A 24636-nucleotide genomic window follows, 5' to 3' on the forward strand; every position below is an offset into this window, starting at 1 on the left:
ATACAAGGCCATAAAAACTAATAATACCTTTTGCGACGGGGTCTTTCAGCGATTTTCCGTTAATGATTTACTAGGCTGAACATTTTCGATTGCAACAGCCTAGTAAAATTCGCGTTTTAAACCCGCCCCCTCTATAAACAGCGCCAAAATCGCACACACGGGGTAGGGCAGTTGCTCAGCCACGATTCAGGTAGGTTTTGTAACATACCTAGTTATAGGGAGAAAGCAGGAGAATGGGGTTAGGAGGTCTGAAGAAGGGTCTCGACCCGAAACGTCGCCCATTCCTTCCCTCCAGAAATGCTGCCAGTCCCGCTGAGTTACTCCAGTATTTTGTGTCTAGTAATAGTTATTCCTGATGCAGAAGCCCCCTAAGTGCCATGCTTAGCAATCACTAGCAATGGCGGAGATAGACCGATTCTTGATTAGTACGGGTTGTCAGGGGTTATGGGGAGAACGCGGGAGAGTGGGGTGAGGAGGAAGAGATAGATCAGCCATGATTGAATGGTGGAGTAGACTTGATGGGCTGAATGGCCTAATTCTGCTCCTATCACTGATGACCATAAGACCATATTCCAAAATCCATGAACCCCTTCGCAGCTCAGGGCAAAGGGAATAACGTTTAGTGCAAGACAAAGTCCAATTAATGATACAAATACATGAATATAATGAAGCCATCCACAGTGCAAAGATAAGTGATAAAGGGTAGAACATTTAGTGTTAGATATAACATTGAACTTAGATCAAAGATAGTTCAAAGGGCTCTAATGAGGTAGATTGTGGGTCAGGACAGCACACTAAATGATTCTTCTTGCGTATGGAGTGCACAGCCTAAAGTTTTAGGTTGTTCGTGCACGTCGGGTCAATTGCATTAGTCGAAACAGGGTGGACCACGTGAAGGTTGCAATCTCCCAACCCACCATCCAACTGGTGAGAGGACGGTTCAGTTGCCTGATAACAGCTGGGAAGAAACTCCCTGAAGCTGGAGGTGTGTGTTTTCACACTTCTGTACCTCTTGCCTGATCGATGAGGGGAGAAGAGGGAGTGACGGGGTACTGGAGTGCAAGTGGAGCACATTGATATTTAATCACCTAGTGTAAAACAGTGAGAGCAATAAAGCCTTAGCAACTCAACATTCTCAAGGGGGAATCATAGAAACATAGAAAATAGGTGCAGTAGGCCCTTTGAGCCTGCACCGCCATTCAATATGATCATGGCTGATCATCCAACTCAGTATCCCGTACCTGCCTTCTCTCCACACCCCCTGATCCCTTTAGCCACAAGGGCCACATCTAACTCCCTCTTAAACACAGCCAATGAACTGTGGCCTCAACTATCTTCTGTGGCAGAGAATTCCAGAGATTCACCACTCTCTGTGTGAAAAATGTTTTTCTCATCTCGGTCCTAAAAGATTTCCCCCTTATCCTTAAACTGTGACCCCTTGTTCTGGACTTCCCCAACATCGGGAACAATCTTCCTGCATCTAGCCGGTCCAACCCCGTAAGAATTTTGTACGTTTCTATAAGATCCCCTCTCAATCTTCTAAATTCTAGCGCGAGTGAGCGAGTGAGGGAAGGTGAGCAGACGGAGGTCAATAGACAATAGGTGCAGGAGTAGGCCATTCGGCCCTTCAAGCCGGCACCGCCATTCAATGCGATCAAGTCGTCCTACACACTGGCACAAATGACCTAAGTATGAAAAACGACGAGGTCCGATCGGATAAAATAGGGAGTTCGGCAAAAGAATCAGGACTTTAAGGGTATTAATGTCCAGATTACTCCCGTTGTCACTTGCTAATGGGGGTAGGAATAGGAAGATGGGACTGATGAATGTGTGGTTCAGGAGTTGGTGCAGACTACCATTACACTCAGCAAAATCAATAACCCCACTCTCACCATCGACGGCACCACTGTCTCCCCATCTCCCCAGGCCCACAACCTTGGCGTGATCTTTGATTCCACCCTCCCCCTTGAGCCTCACATCCGCCATGTCATTAAAACCTCCTTCTTTCATCTCCGCAACATCGCCAAACTCAGACCCTCTCTCACACCTCCCGCTGCTGAAAGACTCATCCATGCCTTCATCTCCTCCCGACTGGACTACTGCAACTCACTTGTCCTTGGCATCAGCTCCACCTACATCAACCGACTCCAACTTGTCCAGAACGTAGCCGCCCGACTCATCACCCACACCAAATCCTGGCATCACATCACTCCAGTCCTCAAACAACTTCACTGGCTTCCCATCTCCCACCGGATCACCTACAAAATCCTGATCCTCCCCTACAAAGCCGCCCCACCCCTCTGGCCCCCCCCATATCTCACTGACCTCCTCTCCCCTTACCAACCCTCACGGTCCCTCAGATCCACATCAGCCGGTCTCCTCTCCATCCACAAGTCCAACCTCCACAGTTTTGGGGACAGAGCCTTCTCCAGGGCAGCTCCCAGGCTCTGGAACTCCCTCCCCCAACTGATCCGCAATTCCGTGTCCCTCACCATCTTCCAGTCCCGCCTCAAGACCCATCTCTTCACCTCTGCCTATCCTTAGCCCCACGTCCCCCTCCCTTTTCATCTGTGCATGAATTGCCTCATATTGTGTTTTGTATTGAATTCTGTCTTTACTTTGTGTACTAGTCATGTCTCTACTATTTATTTCATTCCCCTTACATGTTTTTCCTCTACTTGCTAAATTTTTGTAAGGTGTCCTTGAGACTCTTGAAAGGCGCCCGTAAATAAAATGTATTATTATTATTATTATTGGGACTTCTTGTTAAGGACTGTGAGAGCCACCCACAGATATAACCCCCAACTATTGCCTCTGGTGGATGTGTTTCCAGCCTACAGTTTAGTTTATTGTCACGTGTACCGAGGTACAGTGAAAAGCTTTTTGTTGTGTGCTATCCAGTCAAAGAGAAGACTATACAGGATTAAAATCAAACCGTCCACAGTTTACAGCTAAAGGACATAATATTTAATGCAAGATAAAGTCCGATAAAGTCCGACGTCTTCCCGCTGACTGGTTAGCACGCAACTAATAACTCTGTCCCATGGCACGAGTTCATTCTAAGAGCTCTCCCGAGTTTTAAAATAATCAAACTCGTGGTAAGCACGGAGAATGAACGTAGCGGGTACGTCGGAGCTCGGGGACGTCTCTTAGCGCTAACGGCAGGTTCTCGGGAAGACTCGCTAACGGCAGGTAAGCACGGGAAGACTCGTGAAGATTTTTCCAACATGATGAAAAAAATGTCCACAAGAGCCCCGAGTACCGACGTGCGGCCATTACCGTAAATCTCCGAGTTCAAATCAGGGCAAACTCGGGAGAGCTCTTGGAATGAACTCGTACCGTGGGACAGGGCTTTAAAGTTAATTGGTATTCCCCTTAGAAAGTGACCTCACTTTCCGCTTGCTTTGAAGATAGACACAAAATGCTGGAGTAACTCAGCGGGACACACAGACATGTGTTTGAAGAAGGGTCTCGACCTGAAACATCACCCATTCCTTCTCTCCAGCGATACTGCCTGACCCGCTGAGTTACTCCAGCATTTTGTGTCTGTGATCGATGTAAACCAGCATCTGCAGTTCCTTCCTACACACTTTCCATTTACCTTGTTCTGTTGTCATTGTCGCCACTCAATTCTATATCAAATTCTCAAAGTTACTCATGTAAACCAGCATCTGCAACTCCTTGTTCCTAAACCCCTGCACCCTGAGTCATTTTCCTCCTCTCTTCCCTGTCCCCCAAATAGACCTGCAATTATTTCTCCCCTTTCCCCTTCCCTTCCACTAATATTCCTTCCTCTGGCTTCACTACACACTTTTCCTGTCCTTATCTCCCACCTTTTGCAGTTGTCCTTCTGCAGTTGTACAGAGCCCTGGTGAGACCACACCTGGATTATTGTGTACAGTTTTGGTCCCCTAATTTGAGGAAGGATATTCTTGCTATTGAGGGAGTGCAGCGTAGGTTTACAAGGTTTATTCCCGGGATGGGGCGGGACTGTCATATGCTGAGAGAATGGAGCAGCTGGGCTTGTACACTCTGGAGATTAGAAGGATGAGAGGGAATCTCATTGAAACATATAAGATTGTTAAGGGTTTGGACATGCTAGAGGCAGGAAACATGTTCCCGATGTTGGGGGAGTCCAGAACCAGGGGCCACAGTTTAAGAATAAGGAGTAAGCCATTTAGAACGGAGACGAGGAAACACTTTTTCTCACAGAGAGTGATGATTATCAGCCATGATCACATTGAATGGCAGTGCTGGCTCAAAGGGCCGAATGGCCTACTCCTGCACCTATTGTCTATTGTCTATTTTGTCTTTTCATCTCTGGTCATTGTTCACCCAAACAACCTGCATCCACCTATCACTTGTTTGACTTTGCCCTGCCCCCACCTCTCTTCCAGCTTTCTCCCCCCCACCACAATCAGTCTAAAGAATGGTCTTGACCCGAAACATCCGCCGGTTCTCCAGAGATGCTGCCTGATCTCCCACTCTTGTTTTTTACGCCTCTGTCATTACAGAGATGCTCTGCTTTTGAAGTCTGAAGAAGGGTCTCGACCCGAAACGTCGCCTATTTCCTTCGCTCCATAGATGCTGCCTCACCCACTGAGTTTCTCCAGCATTTTTGTTTACCTTCTGCTTTTGAATATGTCAACAGACTCACAACTCTCTGTGAGAAAAAGCGTTTCCTCGTCTCCGTTCTAAATGGCTTACCCCTTATTCTTAAACTGTGGCCCCTGGTTCTGGACTCCCCCAACATCGGGAACATGTTTCAATAGACAATAGACAATAGGTGCAGAAGTAGGCCATTTGGCCCTTCGAGGCAGCACCGCCATTCAATGTGATCATGGCTGATCATCCCCAATCAGTACCCCGTTCCTGCCTTCTCCCCGTATCCTCTGATTCCGCTATCTTTAAGAGCCCTATCTAGCTCTCTCTTGAAAGTATCCAGAGAACCGACCTCCACCGCCCTCTGAGGCAGAGAATTCCACAGACTCACAACTCTCTGTGAGAAAAAGTGTTTCCTCATCTCCGTTCTAAATGGCTTACCCCTTATTCTTAAACGTGTGGCCCCTGGTTCTGGACTCCCCCAACATCGGGAACATGTTTCCTGCCTCTAGCGTGTCCAAACCCTTAACAATCTTATATATTTCAATAAGATCCCCTCTCATCCTAAACTCCAGAGTATACAAGCCCAGCCGCTCCATTCTCTCAGCATATGACAGTCCCGCCATCCCGGGAATTAACCTTGTAAACCTACACTGCACTCCCTCAATAGCAAGAATGTCCTTCCTCAAATTAGTCGTTCTTGGTGAGGGTCCATGGCCGTTTATTTTTTCTCTTTCTCCTTACTATATCCTTGCCGACATATGTCACAAATTCCTATACATCGATTGGGAGCGATTCGGCCAAACGGGAGCGATGTTTGAGAAAGTAGCCGTATTGAACAATTTCAAGTCACATCCCAAAAACTGCTTGGAACATTTCTTTCGGGAATGGTCTAAAATTGTTTCTGCCTTTTCTTGCCTGTTTCAGCTCATTCCTTGTTGCTCCCTGCGTAATTTCGTGTGTGCAATGGTGTTGCGGTGCATCCGAATGAAATAAGCATTAGGAATGAAGCAATAACATTGCAGACCCATAGCCCCACTGGCTCATTGCTCGAAGCACTGAAGCAGTGAATTATCTTCATTGTTCCCTTTGCTGTAATATAAAACACATCGCCTCTCAGGCTATTTTGGTTGTATTTACTGTCTTTCTTGTTTTTAGATTTCTATCTTTGTTTTCATTTCAAGCGAGGAATGAGGAAAGCGTGGAATTGGCGATGGATATTCTGCCTTTTGGATCAATTAATGAATCACACTTAATAATTCAGTTTAGCATGGACGGCAGCTAATCAATGTAATCTGAGGAATGTTCTGCATTTTACGATCTGAAAGGAAACTGATTGGGGCTTCAGAATATTTAAAGAATAGTATGCACATATTGTTTGTCCAAAGGCCAATTAACTTCGACAGATTGACACCTTCAATCCTTGTAAATTAACCACACAGCAAATAAGAATTAAACTGTAAAGGGCCTGTCCCACTTACGTGTCCTTGGCACGCAAATTACGCGACCACGTGGTCGCGTTGAGCAGCGGCGGTCCCGCCAAGGTCGGGCGCGATTCCATGCGTACGCACAGCCGTCTGGAGCGCGTGACGTCATTTGAAGATGGACACAAAGCTGGAGTAACTCAGCGGGACCGGCAGCATCTCTGGAGAGAAGGAATGGGTGACGTTTCGTGTTGAGACTCTTCTTCAGTCTGAAAAGAAGAGGTCTTGACCTGAAACGTCACCCACTGCTCCTCTCCAGAGATGCTGCCGGTCCCGCTGAGTTACTCCAGCATTTTGTGTCCACCTTCCATTTTCTTGGCCCCGTTCTGGGAGTAGAAGTGGGGGCGGATCCGGACCACAGTGGCCGTGAGCCCCAGGCCGAGCTCGGCGATGGTTTTCCTGCTTCTGCTGCTGTTGAAGGTGAGACGTTGCGTCGAGCCAGGGTCTTGAGCCTGTCCCACTTTGGCCGTCAGTTCCGCGACAGGCCGTTGGCGCGTGAAGATTTAGTTCACTACAAAAATTTCGGAGCGCCGTGCGATGTCGCGCACTACTCCATACCCCTCCGCGCTTCTCAGTGGGACCGGCCACGCGCGGCCATACGATGCCCGTGCGCCTCAACGCGACCACGAGGTCGCGTAATTTGCGTGCCAAGGACACGTAAGTGGGACAGGCCCTTAACTCTAACTAGAATCAGCCTGACGAAGGGGCCCCGACCTGAAATGTCACCCGTCCATTCCTTCCACAGATGCTGCCTGACCTGCTGAGTTTCTCCAGCACTTTGTGTTTTGCTTGCGATTCCAGCGTATGCAGTTCCTTATGTCTCCAAGAGTTGTTATATTATATTCAACTCCAATAGTTGAACTTTATTGTTCATACTTTAGAGATCAAACTGGAGAGAATTATGCTCAACATGTACAATGATCCACGTTGGAAGGAACTGCAGATGCTGGTTTACATTGAAGATAGACACAAAATGCTGGAGTAACTCAGCGGGTCAGGCAGCATCTGTGGAAGGAATGGACGGGTGACATTTCAGGTCGGGACCCTTCTTCAGACTGAGAGTCAGGGGAGAGGGAAACCCAGAGATAAGGAACGGTAAGGTGTGAAAATGAGACATCAAAGGGGACGAAGCTCGAAAAATGTAGAATAGATCACCGTTAGCTAGGGGAAGGTTAGCTAGTGTATCATTTTCTACATTACACAAAACTCTTAGCAAATGAAAGCTGGTCGCCCCAATACAGGACAGATATTAAGGCTTTGGAATGCGTGCAAAGGAGATTTGCCAGAATGCTGCCTGGATTTATTGAAACATATAGAATTATTAAGGGCTTGGACACGCTGGAGGCAGGAAACATGTTCCCGATGTTGGGGGAGTCCAGAACCAGAGGCCACAGTTTAAGAACAAGGGGTAGGCCATTTAGAACGGAGATGAGGAAAAAGTTTATCACCCAGAGAGTTGTGAATCTGTGGAATTCTCTGCCTCAGAAGACGCGGCTTGTACGCGCTAGAATTTAGAAGATTGAGGGGGGATCTTATAGAAACTTACAAAATTCTTAAGGGGTTGGACAGGCCAGATGCAGGAAGATTGTTCCCGATGTTGGGGAAGTCCAGAACAAGGGGTCACAGTTTAAGGAGGAAATGTTTTAGGACCGAGATGGAAAAAACATTTTTCATACAGAGTGGTGAATCTCTGGAATTATCTGCCACAGAAGGTAGTTGAGGCCAGTTCATTGGCTATATTTAAGAGGAAGTTAGATGTGGCCCTTGTGGCAAAAGAGATCAGGGGGCATGGAGAGAAGGCAGGTACAGGATACTGAGTTGGATGATCAGCCATGATCATATTGAATGGCGGTGCTGGCTCGAAGGGCCGAATGGCCTACTCCTGCACCTATTGTCTATTTTGTCTTTTCATCTCTGACCATTGTCCACCCAAACAACCTGCATCCACCTATCGCTTGCTTGACTTTGTCCTGCCTCCACCTCTTTTCCAGCTTCCCCCCCCCCCCCACCACAATCAGTCTAAAGAATGGTCTTGACCCGAAACATCCGCCGGTTCTCCAGAGATGCTGCCTGATCTCCCACTCTTGTTTTTTACGCCTCTGTCATTACAGAGATGTTCTGCTTATGAAATCTGAAGGGTCTTGACCCGAAACGTCGCCTATTTCCTTCGCTCCATAGATGCTGCCTCACCCGCTGAGTTTCTCCAGCATTTTTGTTTACCTTCTGCTTTTGAATATGTCAACAGACTCACCACTCTCTGTGAGAAAAAGCGTTTCCTCGTCTCCGTTCTAAATGGCTTACCCCTCATTCTTAAACTGTGGCCCCTGGTTCTGGACTCCCCCAACATCGGGAACATGTTTCAATAGACAATAGGTGCAGAAGTAGGCCATTTGGCCCTTTGAGCCAGCACCGCCATTCAATGTGATCATGGCTGATCATCCCCAATCAGTACCCCGTTCCTGCCTTCTCCCCATAGCCTCTGACTCCGCTATCTTTAAGAGCCCTATCTAGCTCTCCCTTGAAAGTATCCAGAGAACCGGCCTCCACCGCCCTCTGAGGCAGAGAATTCCACAGACTCACAACTCTCTGTGAGAAAAAGTGTTTCCTCATCTCCGTTCTAAATGGCTTACCCCTTATTCTTAAACGTGTGGCCCCTGGTTCTGGACTCCCCCAACATGTACAATGATCCACGTTGGAAGGAACTGCAGATGCTGGTTTACATTGAAGATAGACACAAATGCTGGAGTAACTCAGCGGGTCAGGCAGCATCTGTGGAAGGAATGGACGGGTGACATTTCAGGTTGGGACCCTTCTTCAGACTGAGAGTCAGGGGAGAGGGAAACCCAGAGATAAGGAACAGCAAGGTGTGAAAATGAGACATCAAAGGGGACGAAGCTCGAAAAATGTAGAATAGATCACCGTTAGCTAGGGAAAGGTTAGCTAGTGTATCATTTTCTACATTACACAAAACTCTTAGCAAATGAAAGCTGGTCACCCCAATACAGGACAGATATTAAGGCATTGGAATGCGTGCAAAGGAGATTTGCCAGAATGCTGCCTGGATTTATTGAAACATATAGAATTATTAAGGGCTTGGACACGCTGGAGGCAGGAAACATGTTCCCGATGTTGGGGGAGTCCAGAACCAGAGGCCACAGTTTAAGAATAAGGAGTAAGCCATTTAGAACGGAGACGAGGAAACACTTTTTCTCACAGAGAGTGATGATGATCAGCCATGATCACATTGAATGGCAGTGCTGGCTCGAAGGGCCAAATGGCCTACTCCTGCACCTATTGTCTATTGTCTATTCTGTCTTTTCATCTCTGACCATTGTCCACCCAAACAACCTGCATCCACCTATCGCTTGCTTGACTTTGTCCTGCCTCCACCTCTCTTCCAGCTTCCCCCCCCCCCCACCAGAATCAGTCTAAAGAATGGTCTTGACCCGAAACATCCGCCGGTTCTCCAGAGATGCTGCCTGATCTCCCACTCTTGTTTTTTACGCCTCTGTCATTACAGAGATGTTCTGCTTATGAAATCTGAAGGGTCTTGACCCGAAACGTCGCCTATTTCCTTCGCTCCATAGATGCTGCCTCACCCGCTGAGTTTCTCCAGCATTTTTGTTTACCTTCTGCTTTTGAATATGTCAACAGACTCACCACTCTCTGTGAGAAAAAGCGTTTCCTCGTCACCGTTCTAAATGGCTTACCCCTCATTCTTAAACTGTGGCCCCTGGTTCTGGACTCCCCCAACATCGGGAACATGTTTCAATAGACAATAGGTGCAGAAGTAGGCCATTTGGCCCTTTGAGCCAGCACCGCCATTCAATGTGATCATGGCTGATCATCCCCAATCAGTACCCCGTTCCTGCCTTCTCCCCATAGCCTCTGACTCCGCTATCTTTAAGAGCCCTATCTAGCTCTCCCTTGAAAGTATCCAGAGAACCGGCCTCCACCGCCCTCTGAGGCAGAGAATTCCACAGACTCACAACTCTCTGTGAGAAAAAGTGTTTCCTCATCTCCGTTCTAAATGGCTTACCCCTTATTCTTAAACGTGTGGCCCCTGGTTCTGGACTCCCCCAACATGTACAATGATCCACGTTGGAAGGAACTGCAGATGCTGGTTTACATTGAAGATAGACACAAATGCTGGAGTAACTCAGCGGGTCAGGCAGCATCTGTGGAAGGAATGGACGGGTGACATTTCAGGTTGGGACCCTTCTTCAGACTGAGAGTCAGGGGAGAGGGGCCATGATCATATTGAATGGCGGTGCAGGCTCGAAGGGCCGAATGGCCTACTCCTGCACCTATTTTCTATGTTTCTAAGACTAATTCACTGGATGCTTTCAAGAGAGCTAGATAGGGCTCTTAAAGATAGTGGAGTCAGGGGATATGGGGAGAAGGCAGGAACGGGGTACTGATTAGGGATGATCAGCCATGATCACATTGAATGGCGGTGCTGGCTCGAAGGGCCGAATGGCCAACTCCTGCACCTATTGTCTATTGTCTATAATAACATTTAATGCAAGATAAAGTCCGATCAAAGATATTCCGAGGGTCTCCAATGAGGGAGATAGTAGCCCAGAACTACTCTCTAGTTGTGGTAGGATGGTTTAGTTGCCTGATAACAGCTGGGAAGAAACGGTCCCTGAATCTGGCTTGTGTTTTGCCGCAGAGTAAATCTGGACATTAAAAATAAAAAAGGCCACAAACTGACGGTACGAAACAATTCTTATTTAAACCAGATAAATGAGCTGAGGGGACATTGTGACACGCTGTTTGAAGCCTAAACAGCAAAGATGTGCTATTTTGACCCAGGCCCATAATCAGGATGTCCAAGGTTATTAAACAAGGTTATTCCACCGGGTGGCGCCACCGTAGTGTTTGTGTGTTGTTTGTGTGTCCTTTCTACTGTTTTTACTATTTTAAGTTTGTTCTAAAAGTTAGTTTCACTGTTTCTTGGTTAGGTTATGTGGGGGGGAATAGGGGGGAAACTTTTTTTCAGTCACTTACGCCGACGGTTATGCGGTTTTCTCCGTGTTGCACTACGCCCACCCCCCCCCCACCCCCTTTTGCGGCCTAACCAAATGTGTAATCGTGCGGCCTTTCCTGGAGACCGGCCCGGAGCTTCCAGAGCGGGTGCAGCGCGGATTTACCATCACAATCAGTTTTATTCGTCACTTGCACATAAAGTGCAAGTGAAATGAATTTGCCAGCAACAGTACAATGAAAAACAACACACAAAAACACAATACAAAATGTAACATAATAGCAATGTTACAAAATTTTGAGATTTTAAAAAATCAAGACTGCAATTTATCCCATCAGATAAAGCATAACAATAAGTTTAATTTGACACCAAATTCACTTTCATATCTCAAGTATTAAAAAAGTTATGGCCATTTTCATACTTGGAAATTAGCATCTTGTTCCCTATTGATTTTCAATGGACATTACTAAAAAGCTGTGATCTTGGATAGTCAAAAGCCCATTTCTTAAGGAAAGATTAACATTTTTAAATAGTGTCCAAAGATTATTCACAAATAATTCACAATATAACATGATTTTTATATCTAATTTACATTAATTTATAGGCCAAATGGAAGGAATTTAGTGTTCAATTGCTGTAAATAAATGCCCATTTAAATCGGCTTTCTAGTGGGTTCATGTGAACGCGCTGGTTTAGAACGTTCACATCGCGTTGGATTTGTGCCCTCAAATGCCGAGAAAAATACTGCGGGATATAAAAAGCCCAAAATGAACTACTCGCTATAGAAAACTTGATATACAGGGTTATATATATGCCCCATTTAATGTAAAAATAAGGTACATACCTTTAATTGTTTGCTTTATAAAACCCAGGGGCTGCGAGAGGTTGCGGAATGAGAGAGTAATTTTAAAACTATTATAACTATATTATCGAGGCCTATAAAACTAATAATACCTTTTGCGACCGGGTCTTGCAGCGATTTTTCGTTAATGATTTACTAGGCTGAACATCTGCGATTAGAACAGCCTAGTAAAAATCGCGTTTTAAACCCGCCCCCTCCAAACAGCGCCAAAATCGCGGACATGGCTTTGGGCAGATTCCCAATGACGATTCAGGTAGGTTTTGTAACATACCTAAACATAAACATCCACCACAGCATTCATCACTGTGGTGGAAGACACAAAATTTGGCCAGTCCTCCTCCATTTTCCCCCGTGGTCGGGACCTCAACCCTCCGCAGCTGCGGGCGTCCAGATGAGTAGACACGGTAACAGTCCAGGTAAGTCCTGAATCGGTGCCTCCCTACCGGAGACCGCGGCTTCAGGTTGGTCTAGGCCACAGGCCGGCGGTCAAAGATCTAAAGTTCCCGCCGCGCCGTAGCCGAAGAAGAGCTCTGACCCCGGGGCCTGTGGACTTAATACCGTGAAGCCCACTGTCTCCGGTAAGAGGTGGCTGACTCGGGAGCTCCATGCTCCAACTCCAACAAGTGGTCAAATCCATATTAATGATCTGGAAGAGGGAATTGAATGCAACATCTCCAAGTTTGCGGATGACACAAAGCTGGGGGGCAGTGTTAGCTGTGAGGAGGCTGCAAGGTAACTTGGATAGGCTGGGTGAGTGGGAAAATGCATGGCAGATGCAGTATAATGTGGATAAATGTGAGGTTATCCACTTTGGTGGCAAAAACAGGAAAGTAGACTATTATCTGAATGGTGGCCGATTAGGAAAAGGGGAAATGTAACGAGACCTGGGTGTCATGGTACACCAGTCATCGAAAGTAGGCATGCGGGTGCAGCAGGCAGTAAAGAAAGCGAATGGTATGTTAGCATTCATAGCAAAAGGATTTGAGTATAGGAGCAGGGAGGTTCTACTGCAGTTGTACAGGGTCTTGGTGAGACCACACCTGAAGTATTGCGTACAGTTTTGGTCTCCTAATCTGAGGAAAGACATTTTTGCCTTAGAGGGAGTACAGAGAAGGTTCACCAGACTGATTCCTGGGATGCCAGGACTTTCATATGAAGAAAGACTGGATAGACTCTGCTTGTACTCGCTAGAATTTAGAAGATTGAGGGGGGATCTTATTGAAACTTACAAAATTCTTAAGGGGTTGGACAGGCTAGATGCAGGAAGATTGTTCCCGATGTTGGGGAAGTCCAGAACAAGGGGTCACAGTTTAAAGATAAGGGGGAAATCTTTTAGGACCGAGATGAGAAAACCTTTTTTCACACAGAGAGTGGTGAATTTGTGGAATTCTCTGCCTCAGAAGGTAGTTGAGGCTAGTTCATTGGCTATATTTAAGAGGGAGTTAGATGTGGCCCTTGTGGCTAAAGGGATCAGGGGGTATGGAGAGAAGGCAGGTACGGGTTACTGAGTTGGATGATCAGCATGATCATATTGAATGGCGGTGCAGGCTCGAAGGGCTGAATGGCCTACTCCTGCACCTAATTTCCATGTTTCTATGTCTACTCGTATTTCTTCATGACAGATGGATAACTAAGACTCAAAGATATTCTGAAGACAGAATTTTCTATTCATAGAAGCACCGTCAAGGGATGTATGTCAAGGATAGACACAACAAGCTGAAGTAACTCAGCAGGTCAGACAGCATCTCTGATGAAAAGAAAGAGGTGACATTTCGGGTCGAGACTGTTCTTCAGACCCTGTCAAGGATATGTTTCTCAGAACTGGACAATATAGCGATTGACAATATTGCTGAAAAATGTTAGCATGAAGACACAATAGAATGAAATTATTCCATAGCTGCCTGGTGGCAGCATTAATAAAAAATAATGAAGAGGAAATTAGCATTTACGAAGCAGCCGGGATTTAAATACAAGTTAAAATGGCCTGGAGCTACAGTAGAATCTAAAATAGTCCATGATCCTGTCTTACAAAGCTAGTTATGTGAGATTAGTTTCTGATGGTAGAACTTGATGTACTTATTATTCTATGCCAGCACATGCTAGCTGTAAAATGAAGGAAGTTAATTCTTTTTATTTGAAAATGCAATTTAGGCTCCCTTCCAGAAAACCGAGAAGCAGATTTGAATTCAGGCATGAAAGAGAAATAATGTCCAGCTGACTTTACAAGCGGGTTCTATTGTTGTACCCTGAGTTATATGATCTTTCCTGTGCTCAGTTCATTGCTGCAATCAGAAAGAAAACTCATAGAAACATAGAAAATAGGTGCAGCAGTAGGCCATTCGGCCCTTCGAGCCTGCACCGCCATTCAATATGATCATGGCTGATCATCCAACTCAGTATCCTGTACCTGCCTTCTCTACTACCTTCGTTGACTATAGCTCTGCATTCAATACGGTCATCCCCACCAAGCTCACCACCAAACTCCACCAGCTAGGCCTCAGCTCGCCGATATGCGATTGGATCCTGAACTTTCTGACGGAGCGACCGCAGGCAGTGAGACTGGGCCAGCACCTGTCCTCCACTATCACCCTGAGCACCGGCACACCACAGGTCTGTGTACTAAGCCCCATGCTCTACTCCTTCTTCACTCATGACTGTGTTCCTGCATTCGACACCAACACCATCGTGAAGTTTGCAGGTAACACAACAGTGATTGGGCTGATCACCAATGGTGATGAAACAAAATACAGAGCGGAGGTGCAGAACCTGGCGGACTGGTGCACACGTAACAACTTGTCACTAAACACCTCCAAGACCAAGGAGCTGATTATTGACTTCAGGAGGTCCCATAATGGAGAATACGCCCCAATCTCCATCTACGGGGACAGTGTGGAGAGAGTGTCCAGCTTTAAGTTTCTGGGCACTCACATTTCAGAGGACCTCACATGGTCCACCAACACCGCTGCGCTGGTCAAGAAGGCACAGCAACGACTGTTCTTCCTGAGGACATTAAAAAAGACTGGTCTGCCCCAACAGCTGCTGACAACGTTCTACCGCTGCACCACAGAGAGCATATTAACGTATGGCATCTCTGTGTGGTATCTCAGCTGCACGGAGGCGGAGAGGAGAGCTCTTCAGCGCGTCGTCCACAGAGCGCAGAGGATCATTGGGACACAGCTACCAGCCTTGGAGGGCATCTACCACACACGGTGCCTCAGGAAGGCCGTCAGCATCCATAAAGACTCCTCACACCCTTGTAATGGACTGTTCGAACTACTTCCCTCCGGCAGACGTTACAAGGCCTTCTATGCCCGAACCTCCAGACCCAGAAACAGCTTTATTCCCAGAGCTATAGCGACTCTGAACCGGCCCTGCTGAGTGCCCCCCCCCCCCCCTGGACTGTCTCCCTCGGATGGTCACGACACACAGCTTATTTATTTATTTTACTTTTCTTTTTCATCGGTTGGAGCTGCATACTAAATCTCGTTGCACTGATGTGCAATGACAATAAAATATATTATTATTATTATTGTTATTACCCCCTGATACCTTTAGCCACAAGGGCCATATCTAACTCCCTCTTAAATATAGCCAATGAACTGGCCTCAACTACCTTCTGTGACAGACAATTCCACAGATTCACCACTCTCTGTGTGAAAAATGTTTTTCTCATCTCGGTCCAAAACGATTTCCTCCCTATCCTTAAACTGTGACCCCTTGTTCTGGACTTCCCCAACATCGGGAACAATCTTCCTGCATCTAGCCTGTCCAACCCCTTAAGAATTTTGTAAGTTTCTATAAGATCCCACTCAATCTTCTAAATTCTAGCGAGTACAAGCTGAATCTATCCAGTCTTTCTTCATATGAAAGTCCTGACATCCCAGGAATCAGTCTGGTGAACCTTCTCTGCACTCCCTCAACGGCAAGAATGTCTTTCCTCAGATTAGGAGACCAAAACTGTACGCAATACTCCAGGTGTGGTCTCAACAAGGCCCTGTACAACTGCAGTAGAACCTCCCTGCTCCTATACTCAAATCCTTTTGCTATGAATGCTAACATACCATTTGCCTTCTTCACTGCCTGCTGCACCTGCATGCCTACTTTCAATGACTGGTGTACCATGACACTCAGGTCTCGTTGCATCTCCCCTTTTCCTAATCGGCCACCATTCAGATAATAATCATCGATGCCTCCACTTCCTTTGAAGATTTTGGAGATTTGGTATGTTGACGAATACCCTTTCAAATGTCTGGTAGAGACCACACTGATATGTAGAGACCATTATCACATTCTGCTTTGGTAACTTGAACGCCAAGAATGAAGGAGGCTGCAGAAAGTGGGAGACGCTGCCTCATCTATCATGGGTATTGAACTTCCTACCATCAAAGGGACCAACAGTATGCTCCACCACAAAAGGCAGCTAATATCACTCAAGACCCACACAACCCTGGTACACTCTCGCCTCGCTGTTACCATCAGGGAGAAGGTATGCAAAAATGCTGGAGAAACTCAGCGGGTGAGGCAGCATCTACTGAGCGAAGGAATAGGTGACGTTTCGAGTCTAGGCCCTTCTTCAGACTGATGTGGGGGTGGGACAGGAAGAGGCGGGCGGAGACAGTAGGCTGAGGGAGAGCTGGGAAAGGGAGGGGAAGGAGGGAGAAAGCAAGGACTACCTGAAATTGGAGAAGTCAAAGTTCATCCCGCTGGGGTGTAAACGTCCAGCATTTCTCCAGTATTTTAGTCTACCTTCGATTTTTCCAGCATCTGCAGTTCTTTCTTAAACAACCATCAGGAAGAAGGTATGCAAACCTGAGAACTTTGACATTGGGATTCAAGACCAGCATCTTTCCATCAACCAGCAGGCTCTTGAACAATACTGCCCAACCCTAACCACGCCCCACTTCAACAACAACATACTATGGACTTTGTATAGGTTGCACCTCCTACTTCAGTTTGCACTATTATGGTCTGGGTACCTAGTATTACTGATAATTTATTGTATTATTGATCATTGTAGATTTATTTGTTATTTCATTAATGGGCCTGTAAAACTAAAGTAAAAATGTCATTGTTCTCAGTTAACGTTCAGTTTAGTTTATTGTCACATGTACCGAGGTAGTCTTCTTCTTCTTGCCTATGGCGTGCACAGCCTAAAGTTGTCGGACAACTTGTTCTATTTGATCTTATTTGATTGTGCACGCCGGGTTGATTGCAGTCGTTGGAGCAGGGCGGACCACGTGTGGGTTGCAATCTCCCACCCCACCGAGGTGGTGACACGCTTTTGTTGCTTGTTATCCAATCAGCGGAAAGACAATGCATGATTCCAATCGAGCTGTCCACAGTGTACAGAAACATAAGGGATAGACACAAAATGCTGGGGTAACTCAGTGGGACAGGCAGCATCGCTGGAGAGAAGCAATGGGCGACATTTAGGGTTGAGGCCCTTCTTCAGACTGAAAGTCATGGGAAAGGTGAATGAGGGATATACACGATGATGTAGAGATATAGAAACATAGAAAACAGGTGCAGGAGTAGGCCATTCGGCCCTTCGAGCCTGCACCGCCATTCAATATGATCATGGCTGATCATCCAACTCAGTATCCCGTACCTGCCTTCTCTCCATACCCCTGATCCCTTTAGCCACAAGGGCTACATCTAACTCCCTCTTAAATATAGCCAATTAACTTGCCTCAACTACCTTCTGTGGCAGAAAGTTCCAGAGATTTACCCCTCTTTGTGTGAAAAATGTTTTTCTCATCTCGGTCCTAAAGGACCCTTATCCTTAAACTGTGACCCCTTGTCCTGGACTTCCCCAACATCTGGAACAATCTTCCTGCATCTAGCCTGTCCAACCCCTTAAGAATTTTGTAAGTTTCTATAAGATCCCCCCTCAATTAACTAAATTCTAGCGAGTACATATTCTTTCTTCATATGAAAGTCCTGACATCCTATATGTAGAATAGAATGCCTTTTATTGTCATTCAAACAGCTTGGTTTGAAGGAAGTTGCATTTTCTACAGTCTTAACAATTACAAAAAAAAACAGGACCCTCACTTAACACAGACATCTCCAACTCCAACACCTCCTCACTGTGATGGAAGGAAAAAGTCTTATCTCTTCCCTTGTTCTTCCCCCGCGGTCCAGCAGTCCAACTGCAACGTTGAGGCGAACTGGGGCTCCCGATGTTAAAGCCCCCAGCGTGCGATGGTAAGTCCCGCGGCTGTTTAAACCGCACTGGGACTTAAGTCTATCGTGTGTTGTGTTCATTTTTTATTCGTATGGCTGTATGGTGACCCCAAATTTCACTGTACCAATAGGTGCATGTGACAATAAATGTCTCTTGATTCTTGATTCTCTTGATTCTGGCTCGAAGGGCCGAATGGCCTACTCCTGCACCTATTGTCTATTGAATTGGCCTCCACTGCCTTCTGTGGCAGAGAATTCCACAGGTTCACAACTCTCTGCGTGAAGAAAGTTTGTTCTCATCTCAGTCCTAACTGGCCTACCCTTTATTCTTAAACTGTGACCCCCGGTTCTGAACTCCCCCAACATCGGGAACATTTTTCCTGCAGTTACAGTAAATGAAAATAAAGCAGGCATGCAGGATGTTTTCTCCATCCACCCCCATTTGAAGGCCACCATTTTCCACCGTTTCTACCCAGTGCTTGGTACTTACTTCCAGCAGCCACTGGTTGTCCTCCAGGATGCACTGAGCCGCAGCCTGATCCATGCTGGTCACCTGGGCAAATTCGGCATAGAGACTCTCACGGCAGCGGCGCAACGCTTCCGACGGCCCGGGACTCTTGCACTGAGGCTGCTCCATGGCCAGAGCTGCAGCAAGCGACTCGTCAGCCCGGCAAACACTCGCCAAGCAGCAAACACTCGCCAGCCACGGCTCCCCGTCCGCATCTGTCCCTGCCGCTGCTTCTGCTTCCATCCCTCCTTCAGCCCCGGCTCTCTAACACCTGCGGCCCATGCAATTGATATTGGTTTTATTCTTGTTGATCACAGAATTTCTCAAGTTCAAGTTCAAGTGAGTTCAAGTTCAAGTGAGTTTATTGTCATGTGTCCCTGATAGGACAATGACATTCTTGCTTTGATTCAGCACACAGAACATAGTAGGCCTTTACTACAAAACAGATCAGTGTGTCCATATGCCATTATATGCCATTATATACACACATGAATAAATAAACTGATAAAGTTCAAATAACAGATAATGGGTTATTAATGATCAGAGTTTTGTCTGAGCCAGGTTTAATAGCCTGATGGCTGTGGGTAAGTAGCTAAACCTGAACCTGGTCGTTGCAGTCTTCAGGCTCCTGTACCTTCTACCTGAAGGTAGCAGGGAGATGAGTGTGTGGCCAGGATGGTGTGGGTCTTTGATGATACTGCCAGCCTTTTTGAGGCAGCGACTGCGATAAATCTACTCGATGGAAGGAAGATCAGAGCCGATTATGGTCTGGGCAGTATTTACTACTTTTTGTAGTCTTTTCCTCTCCAGGGCGCTCAAATTGCCGAACCAAGCCACGATGCAACCAGTCTGCATGCTCTCTACTGTGCACCTGTAGAAGTTAGAGAGTGTCCACCTTGACAAACCGACTCTCCGTAATCTTCTCAGGAAGTAGAGGCGCTGATGAGATTTCTTGATAATTGCATTAGTGTTCTCGGACCAGGAAAGATCTTCAGAGATGTGCACGCCCAGGAATTTGAAGCTTTTGACCCTTTCAACCATCGACCCATTGATATAAACGGGACTGTGGGTCCGCATCCTACTCCTTCCAAATCCAGAGTGTGAGAAATTTGTGATTAGCGTGAGAGTGTGAGAATTTGGCGAAACGCGTGATTCTCACACTCAATGCGTGAGAGTTGGCAGCCCTGCCACGTGACCCCCCCTCCGGCTAGACCCACCCCACGTGACCACCTCCCTCCCCCTCCCCACGTGACCAACCGTCAGCACCAAGGGTGACCGACGTCCCTCCCCTCCTCCAACCGCGCTCTTCGGAAGCAACCACGTGATTCCCCCCCACCTTCTAATTAGGAGCAGACGAGGGCATTCGATCCAATTTGAGGTACCAGCTACCAATACAGATGTGTACAGCAATTCATTCTCCCCCCGCACAATTAAAGCATGGAATAGTCTTCACCCTATCATAGTTACCCAACCATATATAAGCATATAACAATTACAGCACGGAAACAGGCCATCTCGGCCCTTCTAGTCTGTGCCGAACACTTACTCTCACCTAGTCCCATCCACCTGCACTCAGAACATAATGCCCCTGTCCCACTTAGGAAACCTGAACGGAAACCTCTGGAGACTTTGCCCCACCCAAGGTTTCCGTGAAGTTCCCGGAGATTTTTGTCAGTTTCCCTACCTGCTTCCACTACCTGCAACCTCCGGGAACCGCATTGAAACCTTGGGTGGGGCGCAAAGTCTCCAGAGGTTTCCGTTCAGGTTTCCTAAGTGGGACAGGGGCATAACCCTCCATTCCTTTCCCGTCCATATACCTACCATATACCAATTTATTTCTAAATGATAAAATCGAACCTGCCTCCACCACTTCCACTGGAAGCTCATTCCACACCGCTACCACTCTCTGAGTAAAGAAGTTCCCCCTCATGTTACCCCTGAACTTCTGTCCCTTAATTCTCAAATCATGTCCTCTTGTTTGAATCTTCCCTACTCTCAATGGAAAAAGCTTATCCACGTCAACTCTGTCTATCCCTCTCATCATTTTAATTTTTTTTTTAATTTAACTTATTATAATTTAATTATTTTATAACCAGATGCAACTAAATTTAAGGTAGCTCTTTCTTCCCCAAAAACCCTTTTCTGGTTTAAGTCCTCCCTCCAGCACCTCCAGTTTAAATTCCAATTTGGAATATTTTGGAGGACCAAGAAACCAAGAACCAAGAACATCCCCAGCAAAGATCTTATAGCAGAGATATAATTGTGTGTGTTATATGATTATATACATAATCACATTAATGTATGTGTGTTTATAAACATTTTATTCTTTAACAAGAATGAACAGAATTATGAACTAACAGAATTATGAACCAACAGAAATCCCAGAGCATCATAAAGGACATTTCCCACCCCGGACACTCCCTGTTTGAACTGTTGCCGTCAGGCAGACGGTACAGATCTACAAGGACAAGGACGAACAGACTAAAAAACAGTTTTTACCCCACTGCTATAAAAGCACTAAATGTAGCCGCCAAGGAACGCAGGGGCGATACATACTAAGGGACTGTGGTACACTGTGAAATCGACAGAAGGATGGAGGGTTGGGTGTTTATGCGTGCTATTTTCGTGATATTTATTTAGTTGTTTATCTTTTAATATTTTACCTTGTATGTATCGTTAGCTTTTAGAAATGTTTGAATGGTGCACTGACTGGCTGACATTTTTAAATTTCGTTGTACATGGTTCATGTTACAATGACAATAAAGAAACTATTCTATAAATCTAACGCAATATCACTCACACAAACTGTTCCCCGGCAACGTTGATTACACTGCGAGTCGGGTCGGTCAGGTTACTAAAATGGCCGGGGCAAAATGCCCAGGATCCCCTCCGTAGTGTACTATACGTCAGCCCGTTGCATTTCGCAGGAGAGGCCTATCTTGCTCCGCTATAGGATCTTTGATCCCGAAGAGCCCGCCTTTGGACGGAGCGTGCTCGCTCCCGCGTAGTTTGACGTTGCCGGCGAGTGCGTGCGTGCGTGCGCGCGCGATCCCGACCCCCCCCCGACCCCGCGCGCGCTGCCGTGTGTGTGTGTGTGTGGGGGGGGGCGGTGCGCGTGCGCAGTGCCACGTCTGTGGTGCTGGGCCAGGCCGGGGATCGGAGGGAGAGAGAGAGAGAGAGGCCTGAAGCGGCGGCGGCGCCAGCAGCGTGGATGAGGAGATAGTCAGTCGCTCTCTCACACTCACACACACACACAGACACAAGGGAGGAAGCGAGACAAACCCGCAATGGCCGGCCAGCAGTTCCAGTACGACGACAGCGGCAACACCTCCTTTTATTTCCTCACGTCGTTCGTGGGACTTCTCGTCATCCCGGCCACTTTCTACCTCTGGCCCAAAGACCACAACGACGGTGAGTGAGTGAGTGAGTGAGTGAGTGAGTGCCCCGCCGACAGACTTGGCCGGGAAATGTCCCAAACAAGCAAGCGTATGTGGTCTCCAAACAAACTCGCCGGCGTGCGTGTGTGCGCCATCTCCCAGTTTCTACCCCCCCTTCCTCCTTCCCCCTCCCCCCCCTCCTTCCCCCTCCCCTCCCTGGTTCCTGTAACCCCCCCCCCTTCCCCGCTCCCCCCCCACCCCCCCCCTCCTCCCCCCCCTCTCCCCCCCCCTCTTCCCCCCCCTCTTCCCCCCCCCCCCCTCTCTTCCCCCCCTCCTCCCCCCCTCTTCCCCCCCGCCCTCTTCCCCCCCTCTTCCCCCTCTTCCTCCTCCCCCCTCCCTTCTCTTCCCCCCCCTCTTCTCCCCCCCCTTCTTCCCCCCTCTTCTCTTCCCCCCCTTCCCCTTTCCTTCCCCCCTCTTCCTTCCCCCTCTTCTCTCCCCCCCTCCTCTGCTCTTCTCTCCCCCCCCCTCTTCTCTTCCCCCCTCTTCTCTTCCCCCCTCTTCTCTTCCCCTCCTTCTCTTCCCCCTCTTCTCTTCCCCCCCCCTCTTCTCTTCCCCCCCTCTTCTTCTCCCCCCCCCTTTTCTTCTCTTCTCCCGCCCTTCCCCCCTCTTCTCTCCCCCCCCTTCTTCCCCCCCCCCCTCTCTTCTCTCCCCCCCCCTCTCTTCCCCCCCCATCTTCCCCCCCCCCCCCCTTCCCCTTCCCTCTTCCCCTTCCCCCTCTTCTCTTCCTTCCCCCTTCCCCCCATCTTCCCCTCTTCCCCCCCCCTCTTCCCCTTCCCCCCCATCTTCCCCTCCCCCCCCCATCTTCCCCTTCCCCCCCATCTTCCCCTTCTCCCCCTCTTCCTCTTCCTCCTTTCCTCCCCTCCCCCCCCCCTTTCCCCTCCCCCCCCCCTCCCCCCTTCCCCCCCCCCCCCCCCCCCCCCCCCTCCCCCCCCCCCCCCCCCCCCCCCCCTCCCCCCCCCCCCCCCCCCCCTTCCCCCCCCATTTCCTTTTCCCCCCCCCCCCCCCCCCCCTCTTCCCCCCCCCCCTCTCCCCGGCCAAGCCAATGCAAACATTATATATGTAAGAAGGACCTACAGGTGCTGGTTTACACAGAAGACACACAAAATGCTGAAGTAACTCAGCAGGCCAGACAGAAGTGTCTCGTTTCACCCTTCTCTCCAGAGATGCTGCCTATTCTGCTGAGTTACTCCAGCACTTTGTGTCTGTCTTCCATGCAAACGTGGACCAAGTTTGTGTTTATTGTTGTCACATGTACCGAGGTACAGTGGCAAGCTTTGTTTTCAATACCATCCAAACAGATCAGACAATACTAAACATACAATCAACTGATACAATCAAGTCAAACTCAAGTACAATAGAGCAAAGGGGAAGATACATAGTGTAGAACTGTCTCCCTCTCTCCCACATACAGACATCACACACAGACATATGATATATACACACACACACACCTTTCTCTCACACTCACACAATATATATATATATATGTGCAAAACATGCAGTGCTCCCAGAGCACAGCCTAATCGCAGGACCTACTCCACTTCCAATGACCAATGAAAGCAGGGCATATGGCTGTTAGGTGGTGGGATCAACACAGCGCCTGGCTCCTTACACAGGAACAACAGGACACTGATCCCACACAAAGTACTCTCCAAAAGTTATTGTGTGTGTGTGTGTGTGTGTATGATCTGCAGTCTTTCAAACTGTTTCCTTTTGGTCTTTTGGCAATTTTTTTATTTTCTAAAGAAAAACTAGTGTAGACTGGATTTAAGAGGAGACTTGCACTGATTTGTTGACAAACAGCTGTGAAATGACTTTCACTTTTTCTTGGGAGTATGGAGTAGTGGGTGTTTCCATTTTATTTTCTTCATGCCATCTTTTTTAGTGTGTAGATGTTTTGTTTTTGTTTAGGATTTTAAAAAATACTTTTGAGCCTCTTTCAGCAGAATTGGACTGGTATTCCTCATAACGTATCTCGGTATCTATCCAAATGAGAATTTCAGATACTGAAAATTTAAAAAATAATATTGTGCAACAAATAAATCAGCATTTGCAAAGCAAGAAGTCAAGTTAACTATTTTCCAGCTTGGTTGATGTTGTCCTTGAAACAGTAAAGACTTCTATCTTTACACCTGCCAATGGATCTTTAATGTTGCCATAAATCTCCTGTCATTTAATCTAATGGACTGTGATGACATTTAAAACTGCTTCTGGGTGCTGACAAGAAACTTGTACACCACAAACAGAAATTAAAAGTGGTATGAACATGGCTGCTCGTCCAAAAATCAGTACCCCAGTCCCTGCTTTCTTCTCATATCCCTTCATTCCGTTAGCCCTAAGAGCTAAATCTAACTCTCTTGAAAACATGCAGTGAATTGGCCCCCACTGCCGTCTGGCAGAGAATTCCACAGAGCTCGATGGGCCGAATGGCCTACTCTTGTACCTATTGTCTATTCACAACTTTTTGGATGAAAAGGGTTTTCCTCATCTCAGTCGTAAATGGCCTACCCCATAATTTTTAATTTTTTTCTTATATTTCTACAAAAGAAACACTACAGGTTTGTGGG

General features: G+C 47.3%; 1 protein-coding gene across 1 annotated transcript in view; it reads left to right on the forward strand.

The window, feature by feature from the left end:
• Positions 1-21774: 21774 nt before the first annotated feature.
• The window catches only part of sec63 (SEC63 homolog, protein translocation regulator), a 106523-nt gene continuing 103661 nt past the window's right edge, over positions 21775-24636 (forward strand). The window contains exon 1 of the mRNA XM_055634979.1: positions 21775-22043. Coding sequence (XP_055490954.1) covers positions 21920-22043 — 124 coding nt within the window. The 5' untranslated portion in view covers positions 21775-21919. The remainder of the gene's footprint in view (positions 22044-24636) is intronic.

Source organism: Leucoraja erinacea, chromosome 5 (genome assembly GCF_028641065.1).
Source record: "Leucoraja erinacea ecotype New England chromosome 5, Leri_hhj_1, whole genome shotgun sequence".
Taxonomy (NCBI): domain Eukaryota; kingdom Metazoa; phylum Chordata; class Chondrichthyes; order Rajiformes; family Rajidae; genus Leucoraja; species Leucoraja erinaceus.